This window comes from Mus pahari, chromosome 3 (assembly GCF_900095145.1).
Source record: "Mus pahari chromosome 3, PAHARI_EIJ_v1.1, whole genome shotgun sequence".
Taxonomy (NCBI): domain Eukaryota; kingdom Metazoa; phylum Chordata; class Mammalia; order Rodentia; family Muridae; genus Mus; species Mus pahari.
Window position 1 is genome coordinate 55,092,511 of NC_034592.1, and position 21,401 is coordinate 55,113,911.

General features: G+C 41.9%; 1 protein-coding gene across 2 annotated transcripts in view; it reads left to right on the forward strand.

Moving 5' to 3' along the window:
- The window catches only part of Cers6 (ceramide synthase 6), a 245,870-nt gene that overhangs the window by 189,040 nt on the left and 35,429 nt on the right, over positions 1-21,401 (forward strand). For both annotated transcript variants that reach the window (XM_021193317.2, XM_021193318.2), the window contains exons 7-8: positions 14,489-14,617; positions 17,257-17,363. In XM_021193317.2, the coding sequence (XP_021048976.1) occupies positions 14,489-14,617; positions 17,257-17,363 (236 nt within the window). The remainder of the gene's footprint in view (positions 1-14,488; positions 14,618-17,256; positions 17,364-21,401) is intronic.

A 21,401-nucleotide genomic window follows, 5' to 3' on the forward strand; every position in this document is an offset into this window, starting at 1 on the left:
TATACACCTAAGGATGCTCCTGTGGTCACTGTATCCTCCAATGCTATACACCTACTAGAGGGCAAGTGCCAGTTTCACTTGAAAACACTATGGATAAGGCACTAAAATTATTTATATTATAAATCTCTGTTCCCAAATGCACACAAACAGGAAGTAGGCATGGATAATGGCTGCATTACCGTACGTAACAATCAGTGTCTCTAGAAGAATCACATGCTGTTTTATGAACTGTGTACTAAACTTGCTCCCCCTCCCCCATAGAATACTAGCTTTAATTTTTAAAAATTGGCTGGCCTTTTGTGGTCAGAGGGCATTTTTATAAAAGTGCACAGAGAGAGCTAGTCCAATTGGTTAAAGAAAAGCAAATGACATCATTCATTGATGATAAAACTTAAGGTTTCAAGCAAAGCTTAGATGTCTAGAAAATGTGTATCCCCCAGTGAGAGCAAGCCAACCTCTCAATATCTATTTGTGATGATACCAGTAAAAGAAAATTCCAGAATGAATCCTATTACTTTGTGTGCTACCTTAAAAATTATTGGAAATACTAAATTAACAAATGTGGCTTTAAAATGTTTTGTAACAAGAAAATATCATTAGCAAGGTGAACTAGAATTTTCCAAATGTCTAACGCATGGTGTCTTAAAACCATGCACAAGTAAAATAACCATTTAAAGTAAAAGGCAGACCAGTCAGTGTAGCTAACTGACTATCAGATGTGTTAATTGTGGTTCACACTGACCCTAGAAGAATATTTGACTTGTCAAATCTTGGTATTGTATCAAAGAATACATGTAACTATCCAAGAAGACTATTAAGAGCCCCTCTTCTTTTAGCTGTGTATTTGTGTGACACTAGATTTTTGCCAGTTGCTTCAAAGTAAGCACGTGCATTTGTGGGATTCCAACTCTCTTGAATTAAGCCAGACAGCAAAGAGATGTGTTGTCATTAGATTTCTTCATGGCCATATTAAACACATTTCCTTCTACTGTCAGGCTCAGTTGTTTGCACTGTGGTTGTAGAAACCATGGTTACCTTCCATAAAAGCACTTGTTGGTCTATAGTGAGTTATATTTAAAATTAGTAATTGTGTAAATGCATTTTTTTCAGTTTCTCACTTTTTACCTGTAATAGCGTGAATGCTGATAGAGCTCACATAAACACATCCTCCTGGAAATTCTTTGTCACTAGGGTCAGAGCCTGATGGTAGCACCAATGTGACAAACGTGGTCACCTGTCTTCAGTAAGCCAATTACAGAGACACACTGATAGTGAAAAGCAGCCTGCCGGGGAGATGGCCTAGTTGCTGAAATACTTAATGCACAAATATGCGGAGCTGAGTTTGGATCCCCAGCCTCTGTGTAAACACTGGGCCTGACAGTAGAAGAAAATGTGTTTAATATGGCCATGAAGAAATCTAATGACAGCACACACACAGACACACAAACACACACACAAATACACACTCACACACACACATAGATACACATTCTCTCTCTCTCTCTCTCTCTCTCTCTCTCTCTCTCTCTCTCTCTCTCTCACACACACACACACACACACACACACACACACAAGTCTGTCTTTGGGATCCTGGCATGAGAGTTTAGTTTAGAAGGCCAGAAACTGCTCAGCAGTTCTGGTCAAGGTGGGCTCCACACCTTGATCCTCCATTGCCTCAGCTGGTCTCTCCTTCGACTGTGTGACATCTCATCTCCTCTGCTGGCACCAGGCTTCTTCCTTCTCTTTCTCCCAGCATGAGATTTCTGGACATTTCAATTTTAGGGACCGTTGTTTCAACAGTCTCAGTAGCCAAAGTAAGTGGCATGTGTTTTCCGAACATCTTCATTTCTGGCAAGCTGAGCATCATCTCTTCAATGCTTTCTGGGAATATCAAGGTGTCCCGAGACCCTGATGTGTGAGCATGGCTGTTCCAGGGTCTTGTCTTTCTTAAGAGTGACTTGAGGTGGTACCTCAGATTGTATCAACTGGTCCTCTCCTTTCTTGAAAGCTAAGCTCTCACTGGGTGGCATCCAATGGATAGAAAATGATATGCATCTCTCATGGGTGTTGCTCTCTGGCACTGCATTTTCCCTCACCCTCTTCCTCAGGCACATGACACCCTGAGGTTTCTCCTTAAGAGTATAGTCCTGATCCAAGCCTACACCCCATTCCTGCCCCTCTCCCAGACTTCATAATATAAAGAAGAAAACGTGACTCATTTGAATAAGCTACTATCTGCCATCAAAAATAATCTACAGGGTAAATTTGTGAGACTTTTGGCTTTATCTTCCAACTCTACGTGCCTTTTTTTAAGCATTCCAGCCTTTGTTCCCACAGTCACTAATCCCATTCCTCCTCCCCCTTGCCTCTGGGAGGGTGCTACACACACACACACACACACACACACACACACACACACACACCAGGCTTCCTCATTCCCTGGAGCCTCAAGTCTCTTGAGGATTAAGCTCATCTTCTGTCACTGAGGCCAGACCAGTCCTCTGCTGTATATGTGCCAGAGGCCTGGGACCAACCCTCTGGGAGCTCTCTGGGGTCTGGATTAGTTGAGACTGCTGGTCTTCTTATGGAGTTGCCCCCACCCCCACCACCCCCTTTTAGCTTCTTCAATTCTTCTCCTAATTCCACCATAGGGGTCCCAGAGTTCAGTCCAGTGGGAGGGTCTCAGTCTATTGGTAAGGCCTCTCAGAGGACAGTCGTGCCAGGCTCCTATCTGTAAGCACATTATAGCATCAGTAATAGTGGCAGGCCTTGGTGGATCCCAAGTTGGACTGGTCATTGGACTGCCTTTCTTTCCTTCAGTCTTGTCTCCGTTTTTGTCCCTGGAGTTCATTTAGGCAGGAACAATTCTGGGTCAGCAATGTTGACTGTGGGTTAGTAACCCCATCCTTCCACTTGAGGCTCTGTCTATCTACTGGAGTTGGACTCTTTGAGTTCCCTCTCCCATTGTTGGGCATTTTGGCTAAACTCACCCCCATTGAGTCCTGAGAATCTCTCAACTCCTGAGTCTCTGGTACTTTCTAGAGAGTCCCCCCACCTCTCCCCCTCCGAGGCTGCATATTTCTATTCATTCTTCTGACTCTCTGGGCTTCTCTCCTGCACCCCCCAGGTGCTTGATCCTGTTCCTCTTCTCCCCTTCCCCTGCCCCTCCCCTCTCCCACCCAGGTGCTTCCCTCCCTCTGCTTCCCATGATTATTTTTTTCCCCTTCTAAGTGGGATTGAAGCATCCTCACTTGGCCCTTTCTGCTTGTTACACTTCTTACAGTCTGTGGGTTGTATCTTGGGTATTCTGTACTTTTTGGCTAATATCCACTTATCAGTGAGTACATATCATGTATTTCCTTTTGGGTCTGGGTTACCTCACTCAGGATGATATTTTCTAGTTTCATTCATTTGCCTGCAAAATTCATGATGTCCTCATTGTTAATAGCTGAGTAGTACTCCATTGTGCAAATGAACCACATTTTCTGTATCCATTCTTTTGTTGAGGGACATCTGGGTTGTTTCCAGCTTCTGGCTATTACAAATAAGGCTGCTATGAACATGGTGGAGCATGTGTCCTTATGGTATTATGGGGCATCCTTTGGGTATATGCCCAAAAGTGGTGTAGCTGGGTCTTCAGGTAGAACTATTTTCAATTTTCTGAGGAACTGCCAGATTGATTTCTAGAGTGGTTGTACCAGCTTGCAATCACTCCAGCATTGGAAGAGTGTTCCTCTTTCTCTACATCCTCACCAGCATGTGCTGTCACCTGAGATTTTGATCTTAGTCATTCTGATTGGTGTAAGGTGGAATCTCAGGGTTGTTTTGATTTTCATTTCCCTGATGACTAAAGACTTTGAACACTTTTTAAGTGTTTCTTGGCCATTTGAGATTCTTCTGTTGTAAATTCTCTGTTTAGTTCTGTATCCCATTTTTAAATTTGGTTATTTGGGTTTTTGGAGGTTAAATTCTTGAATTCTTTATATATTTTGGATATTAGCCCTCTATCAGATACAGGGTTAGGGAAGATTCCCCCCCCCCCCCGTCTCATTGACAGTGTCCTTTGCCTTACAGAAGTTTTTAGTGTCATGAGGTCCCATTTATCAGTTGTTGATCCATGATGTCTTTATCGCTGTTGCTTTGTAGTATAGCTTTAGGTCAGTGATGGTGATTCCCCCAGAAGTACTTTTATTGTGGAGAATTGTGTTGGCTATCCTTGGTCTTTTGTTTTTCCATATGAAGTTGAGAATTGCTCTTTCCTTGTCTGTGAAGAATTAATTGTTGTTGGAATTTTGATGGGGATTTCATGGAATCTGTAGATTGCTTTTGTATTTTGTCAAAGGCTTTTCAGCATGCAATGAGATGATTATGTGACTTCTTTCCTTGAGGTCATTTATATAGTATAAAACATTGATGGATTTTTGTATATTGAACTATCTCTGCATTCCTAGGATAAAGCCTCTTTGATCGTGGTGAATGATGGTTTTGATAGGTTCTTAGATTTGATTTGGGACAATTTTATTGAGTATTTTTGCATTGATATTCATAAGTGAAATTGGCCTGAAGTTCTCTTTCTTTGTTTGGTCTTTGGGTGGTTTAGGTATCAGAGTAACTGTAGCTTCATAGAATGAATTCAGTAGGGTTCCTTTTGTTTCTAGTTTGTGGAATAGTTTCAGGAGCATTGGTATTATCTCTTCTTTGAAGGTCTGGTAGAATCCTGCACTAAAACCATCTGACTGTAGGCTTTGGGGGGGGGGGTAATGACTACTTCTATTTCCTTGGGGGTTATGGGACTGTTTAGATAGTTTACTTGATCTTGATTTAACTTTGCTACATGGCATCTGTCTAGATAATCATTCATTTCATCAGATTTTTTCAGTTTTGTTGAGTATAGGCTTTTGTAGTTGGTTCTGTAATTTTTTGAATTTCCTCAGTTTCTGTTGTTATGTCTTTCTTTTCATTTTTGATTCTGTTAATTTGGATACTGTCTCTGTGCCTTTTAGTTAGTTTAGCTAAGGGTTTATCTATCTCGTTGATTTTCTCAAAGAACCAGCTCTTGGTTGTGTTGATTCTTTGTTTCCATTTAGTTGATTTCAGTCCTGACTTTGGCTATTTCCTGCCCTCTACTTCTCTTAGGTTCCATGAGAAGGAGGTATATTCTCTTGTTTCAGGGTGAAATGTTCTATTGATACCTGTTAAATCCATTTGCTTTATATCTTCTGTTAGTTCCACTGTGTCTCTATTCTGTTTCTGTTTCCATAATCTGTCCATTGGTGAGAGTGGGGTGTTGAAATCTCCCACTATGTGTAAGGTTCAATGTGTGTTTTGAGCTTCAGCAAAGTTTGTTTTATGGATGTGGGTGCCCTTGCATTAGGGCATAGATGTTCAAAATTGAGACTTTCTCCTGGTGGATTTTTCCTTTGATAAATATGAAGTGTCCTCCCCTATCTTGTTTGATAACTTTTGGCTGAAAGTTTATTTTTACCAGATATTAGAATGGCAACTCCAGCTTGTTTCTTGGGATCGTTTGCTTGGAAAACCTTTTTCCAGCCCTTTTACTCTGAGGTAGTGTCTGTATTTGTCACTGAGGTGTGTTTCTTATATGGAGCAAAATGCTGAATCACGTTTATGTATCCAGTCTTTTTAATGGGGAATTGAGTCCATTGATGTTTAGAGATATTAAAGACAGATGATTGTTAGTTCCTGTTATTTTTGTTGCTGGAGGTGGTATTATGTGTGTGTGATTCTCTTCTTTTGGGTTTGTTGTGAAATGTTTAATTTCTGGTGTTTTCTTGGGTGTAGTTACCCTCTTGGTTTTGGAGATTTCCTTCCAGTTTCCTCTGTAGGGATGGATTAGTAGAAAGTTAATTGTTTAAATTTGGTTTTGTCATGGAATATCTTGGTTTTTCCCATCTATGGTGATTGAGAGTTTTGCTAGACGTTCTCTTAGGTGTTCTCTTAGGTTCTGAATGACATCTGTCCAGGATCTTCTGGCTAGCCTCCTTGGAGGCAGGTAGAGCTCTGTGACCTGGGTTAGAGCCAGTCTCCTGGTAGACAGGCAGTGCTGTTTCTGGTTAGAGCAGGCCTCCTGTGACCTGGTTACTGCAGACCTCCTCCTGGTAGGCAGACAAGCTGTAGTGTGTAATAGGGTATTGGGCTCCTTGATCTCACCCAGGTGAGGAAGCAGCTCTACATGCCTTTTTGAAGATGAAACTTATCTTTTGATTCAGATGTCTGGCCACTGGAAAAATTCATCTGCATAGGTACAGGAGGGTGACAAGAACTTTTGTATTACTGTATTGCACAAAGGACACACACTTAGGACTGTATGTCCTAAGTCTTGGGCCTCAGCTAGAGGTATGCCTCCCTGGGTGTGGGAGAGTCTTCTGTTCCTTATGATATTCTCTTCAATTGGAAGTTGTTATTTGGTCTTCTGGGGGAATTCCTCTCAAGTCAGTCTAGAGAGCCTAGAAAAATCTCCACTTTGGCTCATTGTAGCTCTAACTTTCCTGGACTCATGACCCCATTCAGCCTCCATCCTTATAAATACCAACAAGCCATGCTTGGGGCTTTGACTTCCCTGGAAGCACTGTGTCTCCTGCCCAAGGCCACTCCTTGTAGTCTGGCTCTCACGATGCCCTTGTCATCTCCCAGGGGCAGTCCTTGTTCTGTTTGTCCCTCACCCAATGGGTTCTCCTAACCAACACCTCTGCCTCTTTACAGTCACCCTTCCCCTTATTTTTGTCCCTGAGAAGCTAGAGGTAGGATATTCACCAGCCTGAACTCCAGACCACACGGAACTGGCTGTGGGGTCTGGTGCTAGCCCATTGTCACAATGTGACTTTGGAGGGCTTGGTGTCTAGGTGCCTCAGCTCCCATCTTAAAAGCTGAGTATTCTTGCTTTATGGAGCTGCCATCAGGAAAACATCACAGCTTCAGAGCCTCTGCACATGAAAATTAGTAGGCAAATTAGAAGGTACTTAGGCGTTTACGAGGTAGTCATTGCAAAAGTGGGATTTAGAAAGAGGAGAAACACATACTTTCTACCCCGGAGGAAAAAGAAGCTTTGAGGAAATGCCTCAGCTAGAATTCAGGGTGTAGGGACAGGTACTGGGATGGCTGAAGGAAGAGGAACAAGAAGAAGATATGGTTGCTAACTGTAAGAGCTCCCCTGAACTCTGCCCAACAGCTTACAGCACCATCCCCAACTGCTTAGCCTGGAGAAGATGTTCTCCATCCTCTACATGAAGCACAAAATTGAGTCTCTGATTGTTCATTGTCATTGGGCCTCAAGACTTTGGGAGTACCTGTGAAAATGCTGGCTGGAGTCCCATCAAGTAGCTCTGATTTTAGTTGAGCACAGTCTGCCCCCTACTGATGGTGTTGGGTGCTTTCAGGTTAGATGGGCTTTAGTGATTGAGCTCCTACAGGGACCTCTGCAGAAAATGGAGAGATTCACCTGTGAACTAATGGAGTTCTTCAGGCTACATAAACTATATTTTTAATACGTCAGAAGTGACCTTTTCTCATTAAATTCATACAAACTAATATGTCCAGGTCAAGGGTGATTAAACAGAACCTAGAGAGTTCATTATAAAGACCAGGTAGTTGCATGTTGACAACTTATGAGAAAAATGACATATGTGTGTTTGATTGACTGGCTTAGAGTACTGCACAAATAGCACCCTGCTCCGACTACCCCCTCCAGAAGTGATTGGTAGCACTATCATACTGTTTCTGTTGCACAAATAACATTTTATTGTGCTCCTTTCTAATGTAATAAAAAATCAATTAAAGATTAAATATTAACTAATTCACAGCGGACAAGATTATGAGTCCTCAATCTTGAAAGGGCACCATAAATGTTGTACAGGAGAAAGAGCGGGTGAACAGCGCTTACACAGCAGTTCCCTGCCTCATTTATATCTTTTTCTAGAAGCCATAAAATAATGCTGCTTCTAGCAACAGAGAAAATGCAGGTCAGTCTGGACACACCGCTCCTGCCTTTAGAAGCTGGAGAAGCTATTGCTGGCCTTTCAGTTGTCTCGAAGTTGTAGTTATAATCGATCATGACCTTTGATGAGGGTGCCTTTCAGAACTCCTTATGGTTTATATGAATTTCAAGAACAGTATTAAATGGGTTTGGATTGCTTCAGACAAGCTGTGAAAATTAATCTCTTACATATCCTTTGCCAGAATAAAGTAAGGCAGGGACTATATACCTGCTACGCTGCATAACATAACTGAGTTTCTCACATGATGCCCTTTGGTATGATTCTAAAAACAAGGGTCATCAAATTTTACTGTAAGGACCTGGCAGTGTTGTAAAGTTGTTGGTGCTTTCTGTTGCAGTTTTTCAAGTATGCTGCTGGAGCAAGAAAGTCATCTAAGACAGGAAGGAAACAAGTGGGTGCAGGAGTGTTTCAATAAAACTTTATTCATAACCACAATTCTGGCATTTTCTCTCTCTCTGCTTTGAAGTGGAATAACTTATGAGCCTTGAAGGAAAGGAAGAAGAGGAGGAAGAGTGTGGAGAGGGAGGAGGAAGAGAGGGAAACAGAGAGAGAGAGAGAAATCATCCGATGTCAATTGCAAACTCTGCTGTTGTCCTATTTCTTGGAGTCTTAGAAATCTGTTAAATAGGTTGTAAGTACCTAATGTCGATTCTTCGAGCAAAATTACAAGTTATTATTTATATGTATTAACTTTATTAAATTCAAGACAACATACATTTTCTTAGCATCTGAGCAAAGGCTTTTCCACTGTCTTGATTTTTATAAGTATTTATGATCTTCACTGTCTATGAATGTCTGCCCCAGCCCTAGTTAGAACCTTACTCCTTTTATAAGGTAGCTCAATAATATTTTTTTTTCATTCGGTTTGTTCCAAATGAAAATTTAAGGAAAGTTTTCTTACACGTAGAAAGAGTATGTGTGTATGATGTAGCTTTTTATGATGGAATTTTATCTTAATGAAGGTAGGTACATTGAGATGAATTTGTGGTCCCTTTACAAGGTAGAAGATATCATTTCAAAGACTCTAACATAGTAAACACAGAGGGAGCTGTGTTATCTAGAATCCGGCACATATGTCTTGGTGAGCGATTATCTCTTTGGCTTTGTTGTGCTATTATTTTGTTGTATATAAAATTCTCCTAGAGAAGTAGAGGTTCTTTTAAAAAAAAAAAAAAAAACACAGTTGGAGACGCAGTCTTACTAAGTTTTGCCATTAAAATGGATGTCTTATCCTTGAGTTCTTTTATTTCAGAGTTTTTCTGCTGGAATTTGGGTCGAAACCCCATCTGGTTCCTTTTTTCTTGTCTCTGATAACATGTGAGGACCCACTAACAAGATGATGGGGCCTCTGGGAAACGCTGGGGAGCACAGAGGGAAGGAACTCCTGAGGAGGAGCGATTCTGTCAAGAGACAAAATGACATCACAGGTGGTTTGGGTCACTGCTGAGGCAAGGGGCGCTTCTGGTGCTTGGAATAACCTGAGGGCCAACAATGGAGCCCAGGCTCTTGCATGATTTCTCCTGCAGAAGATGGTTTGGGGAACATCGTCAGCCTAAAGCCTAATATTCTGTGAGCCACGCTTGTGTTCTGCAAGCACACCATCATTTCCAGCAGTAACAAGTGGGAGAATGGAAACTTTCCTCCCTGTGCTGATACAATCCAAATGGACAGTTTTTTTTAAAAAACACAGTTATTTGGATCAAAGTCAGTGCCTACTCAAAGATATGTGCTGGGTGACAGGATGTGAGTAACAGGCGTGAGGGATTTGACTGTGTCTAAGACCATCTGAAGCTCAAATGTAAAACAAGACCATTATCCCAGCCTTTCCTGTTTGTGTAGATATGGCTATAATGGAAATCGGTCCTCTGCTATGGCTGCCTCTGTGAGCACCAGCAGTAAGAAAACAAACTTAAAAAAAAACAAAACAAAACAAAACAAAAAAAACAGGAGATTTACAGTCAAAGCTCATCTTCACAAAGCAAATTTTATCTGAAAAACAAGGCTTTTATTTTTGAAGGTTCCTCGTGATTCTGACAGGCATTGCTGTGGACATTTCTATCAGATACAAATTAAGATAGTTAAGTGGGAAGTGGCCCTAATCTTCCATAAATGCTTTAAGAGTTTACATTTATTCATCTCAAAAATCAATAGAGAAAACCTTTTGTTCTCTCTCTTCTAGTAAGCTGAGAGCAGCCACTTGGGGGCTGAACAGTTGGGAGGGTGGGAGTACCTAACCTAACTGGTTTTAGGTACTCGGCTACTTAGATGTCAAAAGCTAGCCGGTAAGGATAGATATAACTATAAACTCACTGAGTTCCTGAACTGTGCGTTGTGATTTAGTCCTGTGTAAGAATCGGTTTGACATCGCGGTTGATGGGTTAAGGCTACTTCAGTTCAGCTGCTGTTCTGCTATGTGTGGTATTTTGTTTTGTTTTGTTTTAATCTCTTTTTATTATTATTATTTTCTTTATTTACATTACAAATGCTATCCTGAAAGTTCCCTATACCCCCCCCCCCGGCCCTGCTCCCCTACCCACCCACTCCCACTACTTGGTCCAAGCCTTCCCTTGTGCTGGGTCATATAAAGTTTGCAAGACCAAGGGGCCTCTCTTCCCAGTGATGGCAGATGAGGCCATCTTCTGCTACATATGCAGCTAGAGACACAAGCTCAGGGGGTACTGGTTAGTTCATATTGTTGTTCCACCTACAGGGTTGCAGCCCCCTTCAGCTCCTTGGGTACTTTCCCTAGCTCCTCCATTGGGGACCCTGTGTTCCATCCAATAGCTGNCTGTGAGCATCCACTTCTGTGTTTGCCAGGCATTGGCATAGCCTCACAAGAGGCTGCTATATCAGGGTCCCTTCAGCAGAATCTTGCTGGCATGTGCATTAGTATCTAGGTTTGGTGGCTGATGATGGGATGGATTCCCAGATGGGGTAGAATTCATCTTTCATTGGAAAACAGCAGCAGGGTAGTTTGTGCTATCTGCCAGAGGCCTTTTGGCATCATCTGCCTTTAATAACCTAGGAAAGCTCCGGATAGTGTAAAGAATTGCTAGGGTTTCACTAGCTTGGAGAACAGCTATGTTGTGCCTGTGTGCAGTTCCTCACACAGCTCAGTGTGGTCATCATTTCTCGTCGGTCCGTGAGCTAAGACGCTGGGTCTGAGGAATGGGGGTGGCCTGGGTTAGCAGGTGGTATGAAGTTGTTCTGTTGTAGGCTGAAGCAATAACAGAGGCAAGACAGACTGTTTTCCTGCCACTGGTGGCCACCATCAGTGCTGTACCACTAGTTGAGAGGCTGAGTCCATTGAAACTACATCATTGTGTTTTAGTTATTAATTACCTAACCTTGTGAATGGAAGTGGCATATGATTTAGATCTCAGAGATTGACCTCTATGTGAGGTTATCAATGCAAGGCACCTTCCTGGGAACCAAAGTGACCCTTGGTGCATCTTCACCAAGGTGAACACAAAGCTTGTAGAAGTATTAGAGTTGTCAAGGGTGACTTTGTAACATGAGAAGCAGAGTGACACCAACAGCTCCTGTTGTATAAACCAGAGGGAAGGTGGGGGCGTTTGACAGGTCCGTGCCTGCTTTTGCCTGCATACGCATGCATGGGTATACTTCCTTAAATCTCTAAGTTAGACAGGTCTGAAATTAGTTGCTTAAAGACTTCAGGAGTCAATCACTGGAGCTATTAAACTGAGAGTTATAGAATTGACAACTAAAAAAAGATCTAATCCAGCATCTTAATTGCAAAATAAGGAAGTTGATGCCTTTGCCATAAATTACAAAGCTAGTGAGCTGGAACCTACATTGCAGGTAGTGTGCACGTTGTAATTAAATTAAGAGTCAGAAAGTCTTTAGGAGTCATCATGTTGGGAGTTCCTGGTCATAACTTTCTTGAACTTGCCTGTTAACATAGAAATTGATTTAACTGGGAGTGGGGCCTGTCTGAAAAACAGTTGTTCAACTGACTTAAACTAGAGGCTAGAATCTAAGAATAGATGCTTCCTTGAGTTGTAGAGAAGGTGTCTATGAGCCCCAGCCTGGTAAGTAACTAGGAGACCAAATATCAGTGGCGCTGGATGTGAAGCTGTCTCTAGAGAAGACCGAAGGCTGCCATGTTTCCCAGAAGCAAAAGATGGGCTTGCATCTGAGAGCTGAGGCTGTCTCTAAGTTAGTTGTCCTTGCTTCTATGTCAGAAAACCTCAGTGTAGCTTAGCCAAATGACAGCCTAAGCAGGGCCGACCATATTCATTCTCAGAACCAACTGGAGAGTAGTCCCAGTAGAAGGTGCGAAGAAGTAAAGGCATGGGTAAAATGCAAAACAGCCAAGTTATCTTACTCTCAGACTACCTGCAAGTACTGTGTGGCTGTGCCAGTGCCATAAGCAAGTTACCTCTGGGGCCACAGAAAGAATTTTATCATTCCCTTCTTAACCCACCATTATTCTATCAGCACAGATGTTGGCTCCCTGGGATAGTTACATACCAGTGATTAAACAATAGAATGGCTACTTTCTGTTCACCAATTTTTTTTTTTCAGTAGTGGTAGTTGGAGAGCTGACAAGGAGAGCTGACGGGGGGGGGGGGTGTAAGAGAACTAGCTTCCAATTTGCTCTTCCAGGGGACCCGAGTTTGATTCCCAGCACCCATGTCAGATGGTTCACAACAGCTGTTAAGTCCAACTCCAAGTGAATATGATGCCCTCTTCTGCCTTCTGTGCATACTGCACACATGGGACAAATGTTTACATAATGCACACACATAAATAAAAACAAAATTAACTAAAAAAATAATGGTAGTAGCCAAGAGAAACTGGTACAAATAATATCTGTAGTTTCCACCGTGGTCTCTGACCTCACCTTTCCTACTAGGAAACCCAGCATGTCGAGTTCTTCCTTTGGTACCCAGTGAGGATGTTCTAGGCAAAGGGCACTAACAAAGAGATGCATGTTACAAGAAACTCACACAATAACCAAAAGGAGTCTACCTCTTAATCTGCCTCGACTTCTAAAACAAAATACCATATTAGCAGCCTGTAAGCAAGGCAGATATATTCTTTCCAGTTCTAGAGGCTTGTAAGTCTCAGCTCAAATCACTGACAGGCTTGGCACCCTTTGAGGGCTCATTCCTGGCTCATAGATGACACCCTCCAGCTATGTTCTTATGTGATAGATGGGAGAGTGTCACTCTCATGGGCCTCTCATGTAGAGACACTAATCTTTGTGATGATCTAATCAATTCCCTCCCCCCAACACCTTCCTCTTAGTCATTAGGATTTTAACATGAATTTGAGGGCAAAAAAAAAGATATAAGCATTCAAACCATTACATTATGGTAAAACTAAGTATGTTGTTTATTAGGATTTATGTAAACAACAGAGACCGACCAATCCTAGGAGTCAGATCTTCTGTCTCCTTACTTTAACTGGATATCTCTTCACATATAAAATAAATAATAATGTTGCTTGTATCTGAGCCTGGTAGCACAGGCATGAAATCCCAACTGCTTAAGTAGCTAAGGCAAGAAGATTACAAGTTCAGAGCCAGCCTAGGAAACTTAGTTAAGAACTATCTTAAAGTAAGAAGTAGAAGGTGAAATGGGAATATAGAATGTAAGAGTGTTTGCCTAAACACATGCAAAGCTCTGGGTTCATTTCCAGAGAGAACGGGTTGGGGAGGGAAAAGAGAGGGAGGGAGGGAGGGAGAATACAAATGTGTGTGTGTGTGTGTGTGTGTGTGTGTGTGTGCATATGTGTGTTTTCAGAAATTGCAAGCACTAAGTATCAGAGAAATATGTATGTGCTGTTGTCCCAAAGAGCTTAAAGTTTGTTAGGTGGTGGTGGTTGTTGTTGTTTGTTGTTATTGTAACAAAATGCCTGAGCCAAATCAATTTATAAGAAAAAAGGGTTGGTTTATGCTCATATTTCAGAAGTTCAATAGATGATTGACATGTTGTTTTGGGATCTATGGCAATGTAGTATATTGAGGAAGGAATGTGTAGTGGTATAAGCTACTCATGATACAGCAGCTAGAAAATGGGGGACAGGAAAGGGTTCATTTTCCAACATCTACCAGAGCATTCTCTCAGCACCCTAACTTTATTCCAGTAGGCTCTGGTAACACCATGACTGGAGTCTAAGCCTTTGAGCATGGGCCTTGTTGGACACTTTAACGTGACAAAGCAAAAGACAAGTCTAAGTAGTGCTTTTCTTTGAAATTCTATGGCGATTCCTTGTGATCTGACTCACTACAGTGTTGAACCCCATTCTCCATGGACTGGTCACTTGTATATCTCCCCCTATAAACAGGAAATCCCAATTGGGCAGGAGTTGTATCTTAACAACCAAAGAACACCAACTATGGCTGTGGAGATCCTCCCCATGGTCTGGCTTAGAGAGTAGATGGATGGGGTGGAACATCACGACATTGCTGAGAACTTACTGTATTTTGTTTTTCCTTCTTTGAGGACTTCGGCATTATGTTCCTGCACCACCTTGCCACAATTTTCTTAATAACCTTTTCATATGTCAACAACATGGCCCGAGTAGGAACCCTGGTCCTCTGTCTTCACGACTCAGCCGATGCTCTGCTAGAGGTAAACCTTTTCCTTTCATCTTGAGGAAGACAAAATCCAGAACTCGCAAAGTCCCCAGACCAGCTGTCCTGTGGTGTAGTGGATGGTGCTTTGACACCATCAGCTGTTGCTTAGTGGGTTAAATTGGCAAATCTGAGACTTTAGATTACCATGAAAATGTGTGTCCAAAGTGAGCTTTGTTAGCATCCTTGGCTAATAGGGAACTGGAAGCTTTGACCAGTCCACATTTGAATGGTTGATTGTTTAACAGAAAAATCACTATTTTAATAGATTTTCTAAGAGTCACGCTGATTTATCTGAAAACTGCTTATTACCCAGTTTACTCTCACAATACAATAAAGCAGTTTTATTTTTGTTACCAGTATACATATTATCCTAGTGGTTTTTAAGAGTGAAAGGGGCATATGAATTGTAAATTTTATACCAAAGGTATGCAAAGAATTTGCTACTTTTAGAGTTAAACTCAATGTTATGTGCATAAATAAATCTTTTTACTTTATGCCAAGAAATTTTATAACTGGTCAAAATTAACCCAAACAATTACAGAGTTTGCATAGAATTGGCTCTTGGAGCCACGCTTTTCTTCCCCCTGCTGTGTCATATTTCTGTTACTAAGAAGAATCCTCAGTCATAATCTGTTATTACAATCAGAGGCACAGATGCACACAGTTAATCTGTCATAGAGGTGGTAAGTTAAAGTTTGAACTGAATGTAAAAGCTAATCAAAAATTCTGATCCCCTGCAGGTTCTGAAACTAAAGTGGTCGTAAGTCAGAAGATAGTTTATGGTTATGACTATTGTATGATTCAAACTGAACTTAATTCAGCATGTTTTTAATGGGAGAAATTATGTAATAGGCAGGAAGTCCTCTGAAATTCTATTATAGTTTGATTGCATCCCGTGTATGCTTAGAAGTGGACATTTATGCTGCAGCCTATGTGTAGAACTCGATCCTGGACCTTGAGCCACGGCTAATTCCTGTGGAAATCTCTGGCATGCAGTTTGGCTAGAGTTGTGACAGAGGAGATACTTGTTGAATTATCATCCACCACTTTCATCCAGAGAAGATAGCTAGTCCGAGAATATACAAGTATGTGGCTTGAAAGCAAAAGGTTTTCGTAACCAGGATTCTTTTTGACCTCATAGATAATGCTTGGAAATGTCCAGTTAATGAAATCACAAAATAGTGTTTACAGCATACACATCTCTGGCAAGTTTGCTGCCACTGGTTATCTATTGCTTCTGATGGATGGACATCAAAGAAAAGGGGTGTATTAGTGATACCTAGCCAGAAGAAAGCCAAAAGTACTTTTCTTTTGATGTAATTCATGGTGTTAACACTTGGAGTATTCATGAAATTAAAAGTTCATAGTCTTGACTCCCACTCAGGTGATGGGTATTGCCTCTTAAGACACGTTGCTCCATAGCTTTCTGCACTGCTTAGCACTGCTAAATGATTATGAACACCTCCAAGGATGCTAGCAACATCTTTTTCCAGTAATTAATTTTCCAATACATAGAAAGTAATCTTGTGTTGCAGAAGAGAGCTACAGTTTCCAATAGTGTGTAAGTGCTATGGACTCTGCACAGCTTCAAGAAATGGGGAAGAAAAAGTGTATTCCCAGGCCCACCTCCTCATCCTTATAGTTGCCTTAAGAAGCAAAGGCGTAGAAAGCAGAGTGGATGCCTCCCACTGAAATGGCTGTCATCAACCATGGATTTATCTCCTGCAGACACCTGAGATTAGTACATTTCATCTAGAAAATGAGCCTTTAAAAGGGCTGGAAATCCTACAGTAATAGAGTAGGATATAACTGATATAACATAGTCATGACACTGTCTTCATCTCAGAGTGTTTAAGAATGAGCTGGGAACTCATCTTCCCAATGAACCTCTGTGATTGTTTAAGCACAGACCCAGCTAGACATGGTGGTACACACATTTAAATCCCAGCACTTGGGAGACTGAAGCAGGTGGATCTCTGTGAGTTTGAGGCCAGTGTGGTCTACAGAGCAAGTTCCAAGATAGCCAGGGCTACATAGAAATATCCTGTCTCAAACACCCCCCCCAAAAAAAAAAAGGAAGGGAGGGAGGGAGGAAGGAAGGAAGGAAGGAAGGAAGGAAGGAAGGAAGGAAGGAAAGAAGGAAGGAAAGAAGGAAGGAAAGAAGGAAGGAAGGAAAAGAAAAAGTGGAAGGAAACACAAACCTCAAAGTAGAAGGGAAGACCATTGTGGAAAAGCTGTAGCTTGTGACCTCGGCATTCAGGGTGCAATGAGGACTTTATATTGTCCTGTTGTGTGATTTCTGTCCTGATATCTCTGGCTTGCTAACATCAAAATATAATGCAAGAAAGTTTTTTATTTGTCCTCTCTTCTCTTAAAATCAGCCATGTAATTGAAATTTTCAGGTTAGTAAATATTTTTATCAACTCTATGACAGTTGTAGTGTATGTATGGTTGACTGCATTTCACTAAACTTTTGGGTAACTTATAAATGCCAGTGTGTGGCGTGTACCATTTTTCAGTAGTAGGCATCCTTATGCATGGGGTAAGGTATGTGAAGTGACTGGGGCTCATGCAGACTGAAGGAAACTTTTCTTATCAGTTTAACTGAATGAATTGCATTCCTTCCTCTTATAGGCTGCCAAAATGGCAAATTACGCCAAATTTCAGAAAATGTGCGATCTCCTGTTTGTCATGTTTGCCGTGGTTTTTATCACCACACGGCTGGGCATATTTCCTCTCTGGTGAGTATGGTGGTCTTCCTGATAAAGGCAACCCCTCCACGGATACTGCAGACACTCATAATTATACTCTAAATCCTTCCTGAGAAGGTTAAATAAAGCTCTGAGGAGCAACTGATGGAGCAGCTCAATGGGGCTGGGAAAGACTTTTGCTGGCAGTGTGAGTGTAAATGTGAGGACCTGAGCTTTGTCCCCATCACCCATGGTAACACATTCTTGTAATTCCACCACTGAGGAGGTGGAAACAGAAGAGTCCTCGGGAGCTCCCTAGCTGGCCAGCCCAGACTAATTGATGAGTTCCAAACCAGTCAGATACCTTGTCTCAAAGGACATAGATGGCATTTTTTAAAATGACACTCAGTGTTGTCAGATGGCTCGCCCAGACATATGCATATATAGGTGTCACCACACACATGTACATGTGTATACCAACACACACACACACACACACACGAGCACACCACATGCACAGCACGTGCTCTCTTCTTTCAGGAGAGTTATGTACTTTGCTACTATTTTGATGATATCAGATGGGTTTAAGGGCGGTGTCACCATGGATGTCTTTACTAATACCTCGTGTAGCATAGCTCACTTCTCTTTCAGAAGCTAGCCTAGAGCATGAATTAAGAGCCTCTGCCATGGAGGTCTGAGTTAAGAAGGGAAGCATGGTCCTGTAGCCATAGGCCAGCAGCAGCATTGCCTGGGAACTCAAGACATACGCAGGGTCCTGGGCCCTGCTTCAACCCACTAAATCAGGAAGTCTACAGATAAGGCTGGACTATCCACGTCATCTGAAATCTTCATGGTGATTGCGTGTGACATGAAAGTGTGAAAAACACTGTTCTAAATAAGTCTCTTCATCAGCTCGTGCTTACAGCTAAAGGGGAATGGAAAGTATACCTTTAAAATAACCCTGGAATTTTCTGTGGCTCTTTAATGTCTACATGGCTTTTGCCTTGTTACCCACTCAAGAAAAGGCATAGCAGAATGTTGGTGTCTGACAGATGTTTCCACAGGTCTATTGCCAATCTCCTGTTACTTGATTTGGGGAGAATGAAGTCTCCAGGTTGCTTTAAATCTACCATTGATGGTAGATTTTTTTTTTCCCCATCCATTTTCAAGGAACAATTTGAATGGGAAGTTGGAGCCATGGGAAGTGGAGAGAGTAGGGACGTGAAGACGCAGTACTACTTAAAGGTGCAGTGGTGCCCACAGAAGATTACCAGCCAGAAAGTTGGGGCCTCTAGGGAGTAGGTGTATCATTAGCATTAATGAATTACTGACACACCCACACACACCTTTTCAGCCACAAGGCAGACAGACACATATGTCTTCTCCCTGAGGCTCATGGCCCTTTGGGCACCTAGGTTAATCATTTTCAAGCTGCAGTGCCACGTGTTGGCAACAGACGTTTAATAAAACCTTATTATAAGTGATTGTAAATGCAGGTAGGAAACACTGAAGTAATTTTAAATACGATGTATCTAATTATTTCAGGGTTGAGGGTCTTTCAAAATGAGTCATAAGAATTTAAAGAAGAGTTTAAAGAAGAGATTCAAACAAAATGTAAGGATGACTTCTCAGAACGATAGAAAGCCTTTTCAGATGACTTAGAGTCTGACTCTTAAAGAAATAGGCATCACTAGTGGAGCTGGATTTACTGCTTTCCTTCTAGAGAGAGTTAAAATGGAGATACACCTGCCTTCTCACCAGTTAGTATATAAACTCTTGTTTATAAGCTTAAGGTTTAGGCATTGGTGAATTACCAAGAACAGAGGTCCACGGGACAAAGAAATCCTGTCCCACTGTCATTGAGATCACTCATGGTGCACCTGCTAGGAGAACCTGTTAGCTGCTTAGAAAGTTTCTGTGACTGAGCATAAACCTTGCAAAATACCTTGGGGCTCCTGCACCTGAGCCCTGTGCCGTAGCCGAGTTGCTTTTAAAAAGCGACTTATGGAAAACCCTTTTCTATTTCTTGTAATATAATAATCGTATGCTCACTACCATTACGGTTTACCATTAGTAAAGAGAAATCTTTCCAGATACATCCAGGAAGTCGGGTTGGTGCCTTGGTCATCTGTTTGATCCTGCATCTGTTGCTACAGTGAAATGGGCATCATTGTCATTTAACCCTTTCGTGGAAAGAGCTATAACAAAGAGTATTATAAATATTTGATATTGTGAAATTATTTTAAAACTCCTTTGGAATTAGGAAAGTTCAGTGTGAAGAAAGACCTTTCGGGCTATCACCTACAGTCTCCTCCCGCTCCCTCTGCTCATGATAAATTCAATCAGTTTTCCAAGTCAGAAGTATTGTTTTTGACATGGGCCTGGGGGAATCTCTTTCTTTTGTAAGATGACATCTGGATCTATTTTATAACTCTAAGCCAAGGATTCCTGAGTGCTCTGTGAAATCAGTTGTGCGTGAGCATTGCACACGCATGCTTCCTGGGTGGAGGCCCATCATTTTCTGGCGTCTGTGATTCCTTCCTTTGCTCAGAGACATACCCGTGGAAAGCAGAACAACTATACATACCACCTCAGGTAGAAACGCTCCAGGGTGCGCGGTTTCCCAGGACATAGAAGTCATCTGTGATGACTTCTGCTACTCCTGTATGTCACTTTCCTTCATATGTTTCCCAGAATTCCTCCTGCCATGATCTTCCAACCTCGGCCTGAGAAATAGCAGTACATACTCTTTGTCACACCATGGCGTGAGCTTTAAGATGGCTTCCACCTCGCCCTGTGGAGGCTGCTGTCCAGCTGAACCCTCCTCCCTCTCCTAAGGTCAAATCATGCTGTACATTTTGCTTTCCAGTGTGGAATATTTGCATACTCTATTTGTCCCTCTCAGAGTTCACCCTGCTATTTTCGGATACCATACTAGCCTAACCGTGTCCTCTGAATGAAACCCTATGCTGACCCTTCCAGATTTGTTATTTCTTCCAACTCACTGAAGACAAATGTTGATTACAGAAGGAGTCCTTTGGTTAACTCAGTGCCTAACAACTGAGTGTGTGTAATTTTTCACCACACTATGAAGACTTCTGAGATCCATTATTTCGGCCTCTTGCTTCTTCATATTTTTGTACAGGATACAAAAGTCTGTACTCAAAGTCCTGTGTAAATCACGATGACTCTACTGTCGTAGGCACCTCTTGTACATGTAGAAGCCAGACTACATAGGATGGTTGGGGTGACATTGTAATCCTATAATTCCAACTAACTGAGAGGCAAACAAGAGGAGCCAAGTTCAGAGCCAGCCTGCATGGTCTCAGAAGAAAGGAGGCGAGACATGAAGGAGGAAAGAGGGGTAAGCTAGGGACAGAGCTTAGTAGTAGAGTGCGCGTAGAGCAGGCATGGGGCCCAGAGTTCAAACCCACTGCTGACAAGACAAGACAGAGAAGGAAAAGGAAACGCCAAAGCTAGATTTTAGGATTTTTGTCTTTTATTTTCTTTATGGAAACTTTTAACTCAAAAAATCTTGCCATGTTTGTGTGTTTAGTGAGGATTTACTAGACAACCAGGGTGAGCTACATACTGAACCTTCAATTAGCGATGGGGTTTTTAAGCTTGCAGTTTAAATTATAGTTTGAAAGAAGCAGCTACAGGTTATGAGTTACTCTTATAAGCATTTGGGGAGCATTGGTAATATAAATGTTTCATATTTAAATCATCTTACTGCATATACTGAAGGGCTCTGTTGGCTAAATAATATATCAGACAGCATATATCTGAAGAAGTAGCTATCTGAGGAGAATAAGAGACAATTTATCAGTTTATTCTGAAGCCAAAGGTGAGTTGCCATGGCCCAGATCCACTCTGTCCTAACATGGTGACCATTTCATGAAGCAATTTAAATTTATTTCGATCATATTCCTTCCCCTTCCCCAAATCCCCCCCCACCTCCCTCCCCGCTCACCTTAATGTGTTCTCCCTCATGTGCTTGCTTACTTCCCCCCTTCTCTCTCTTCTCCTCCTCTTCCTCCTCTTCCTCTTCCTCCTCCCCTCCCCTCCCCTCCTTCTCCCCTCCCCTCC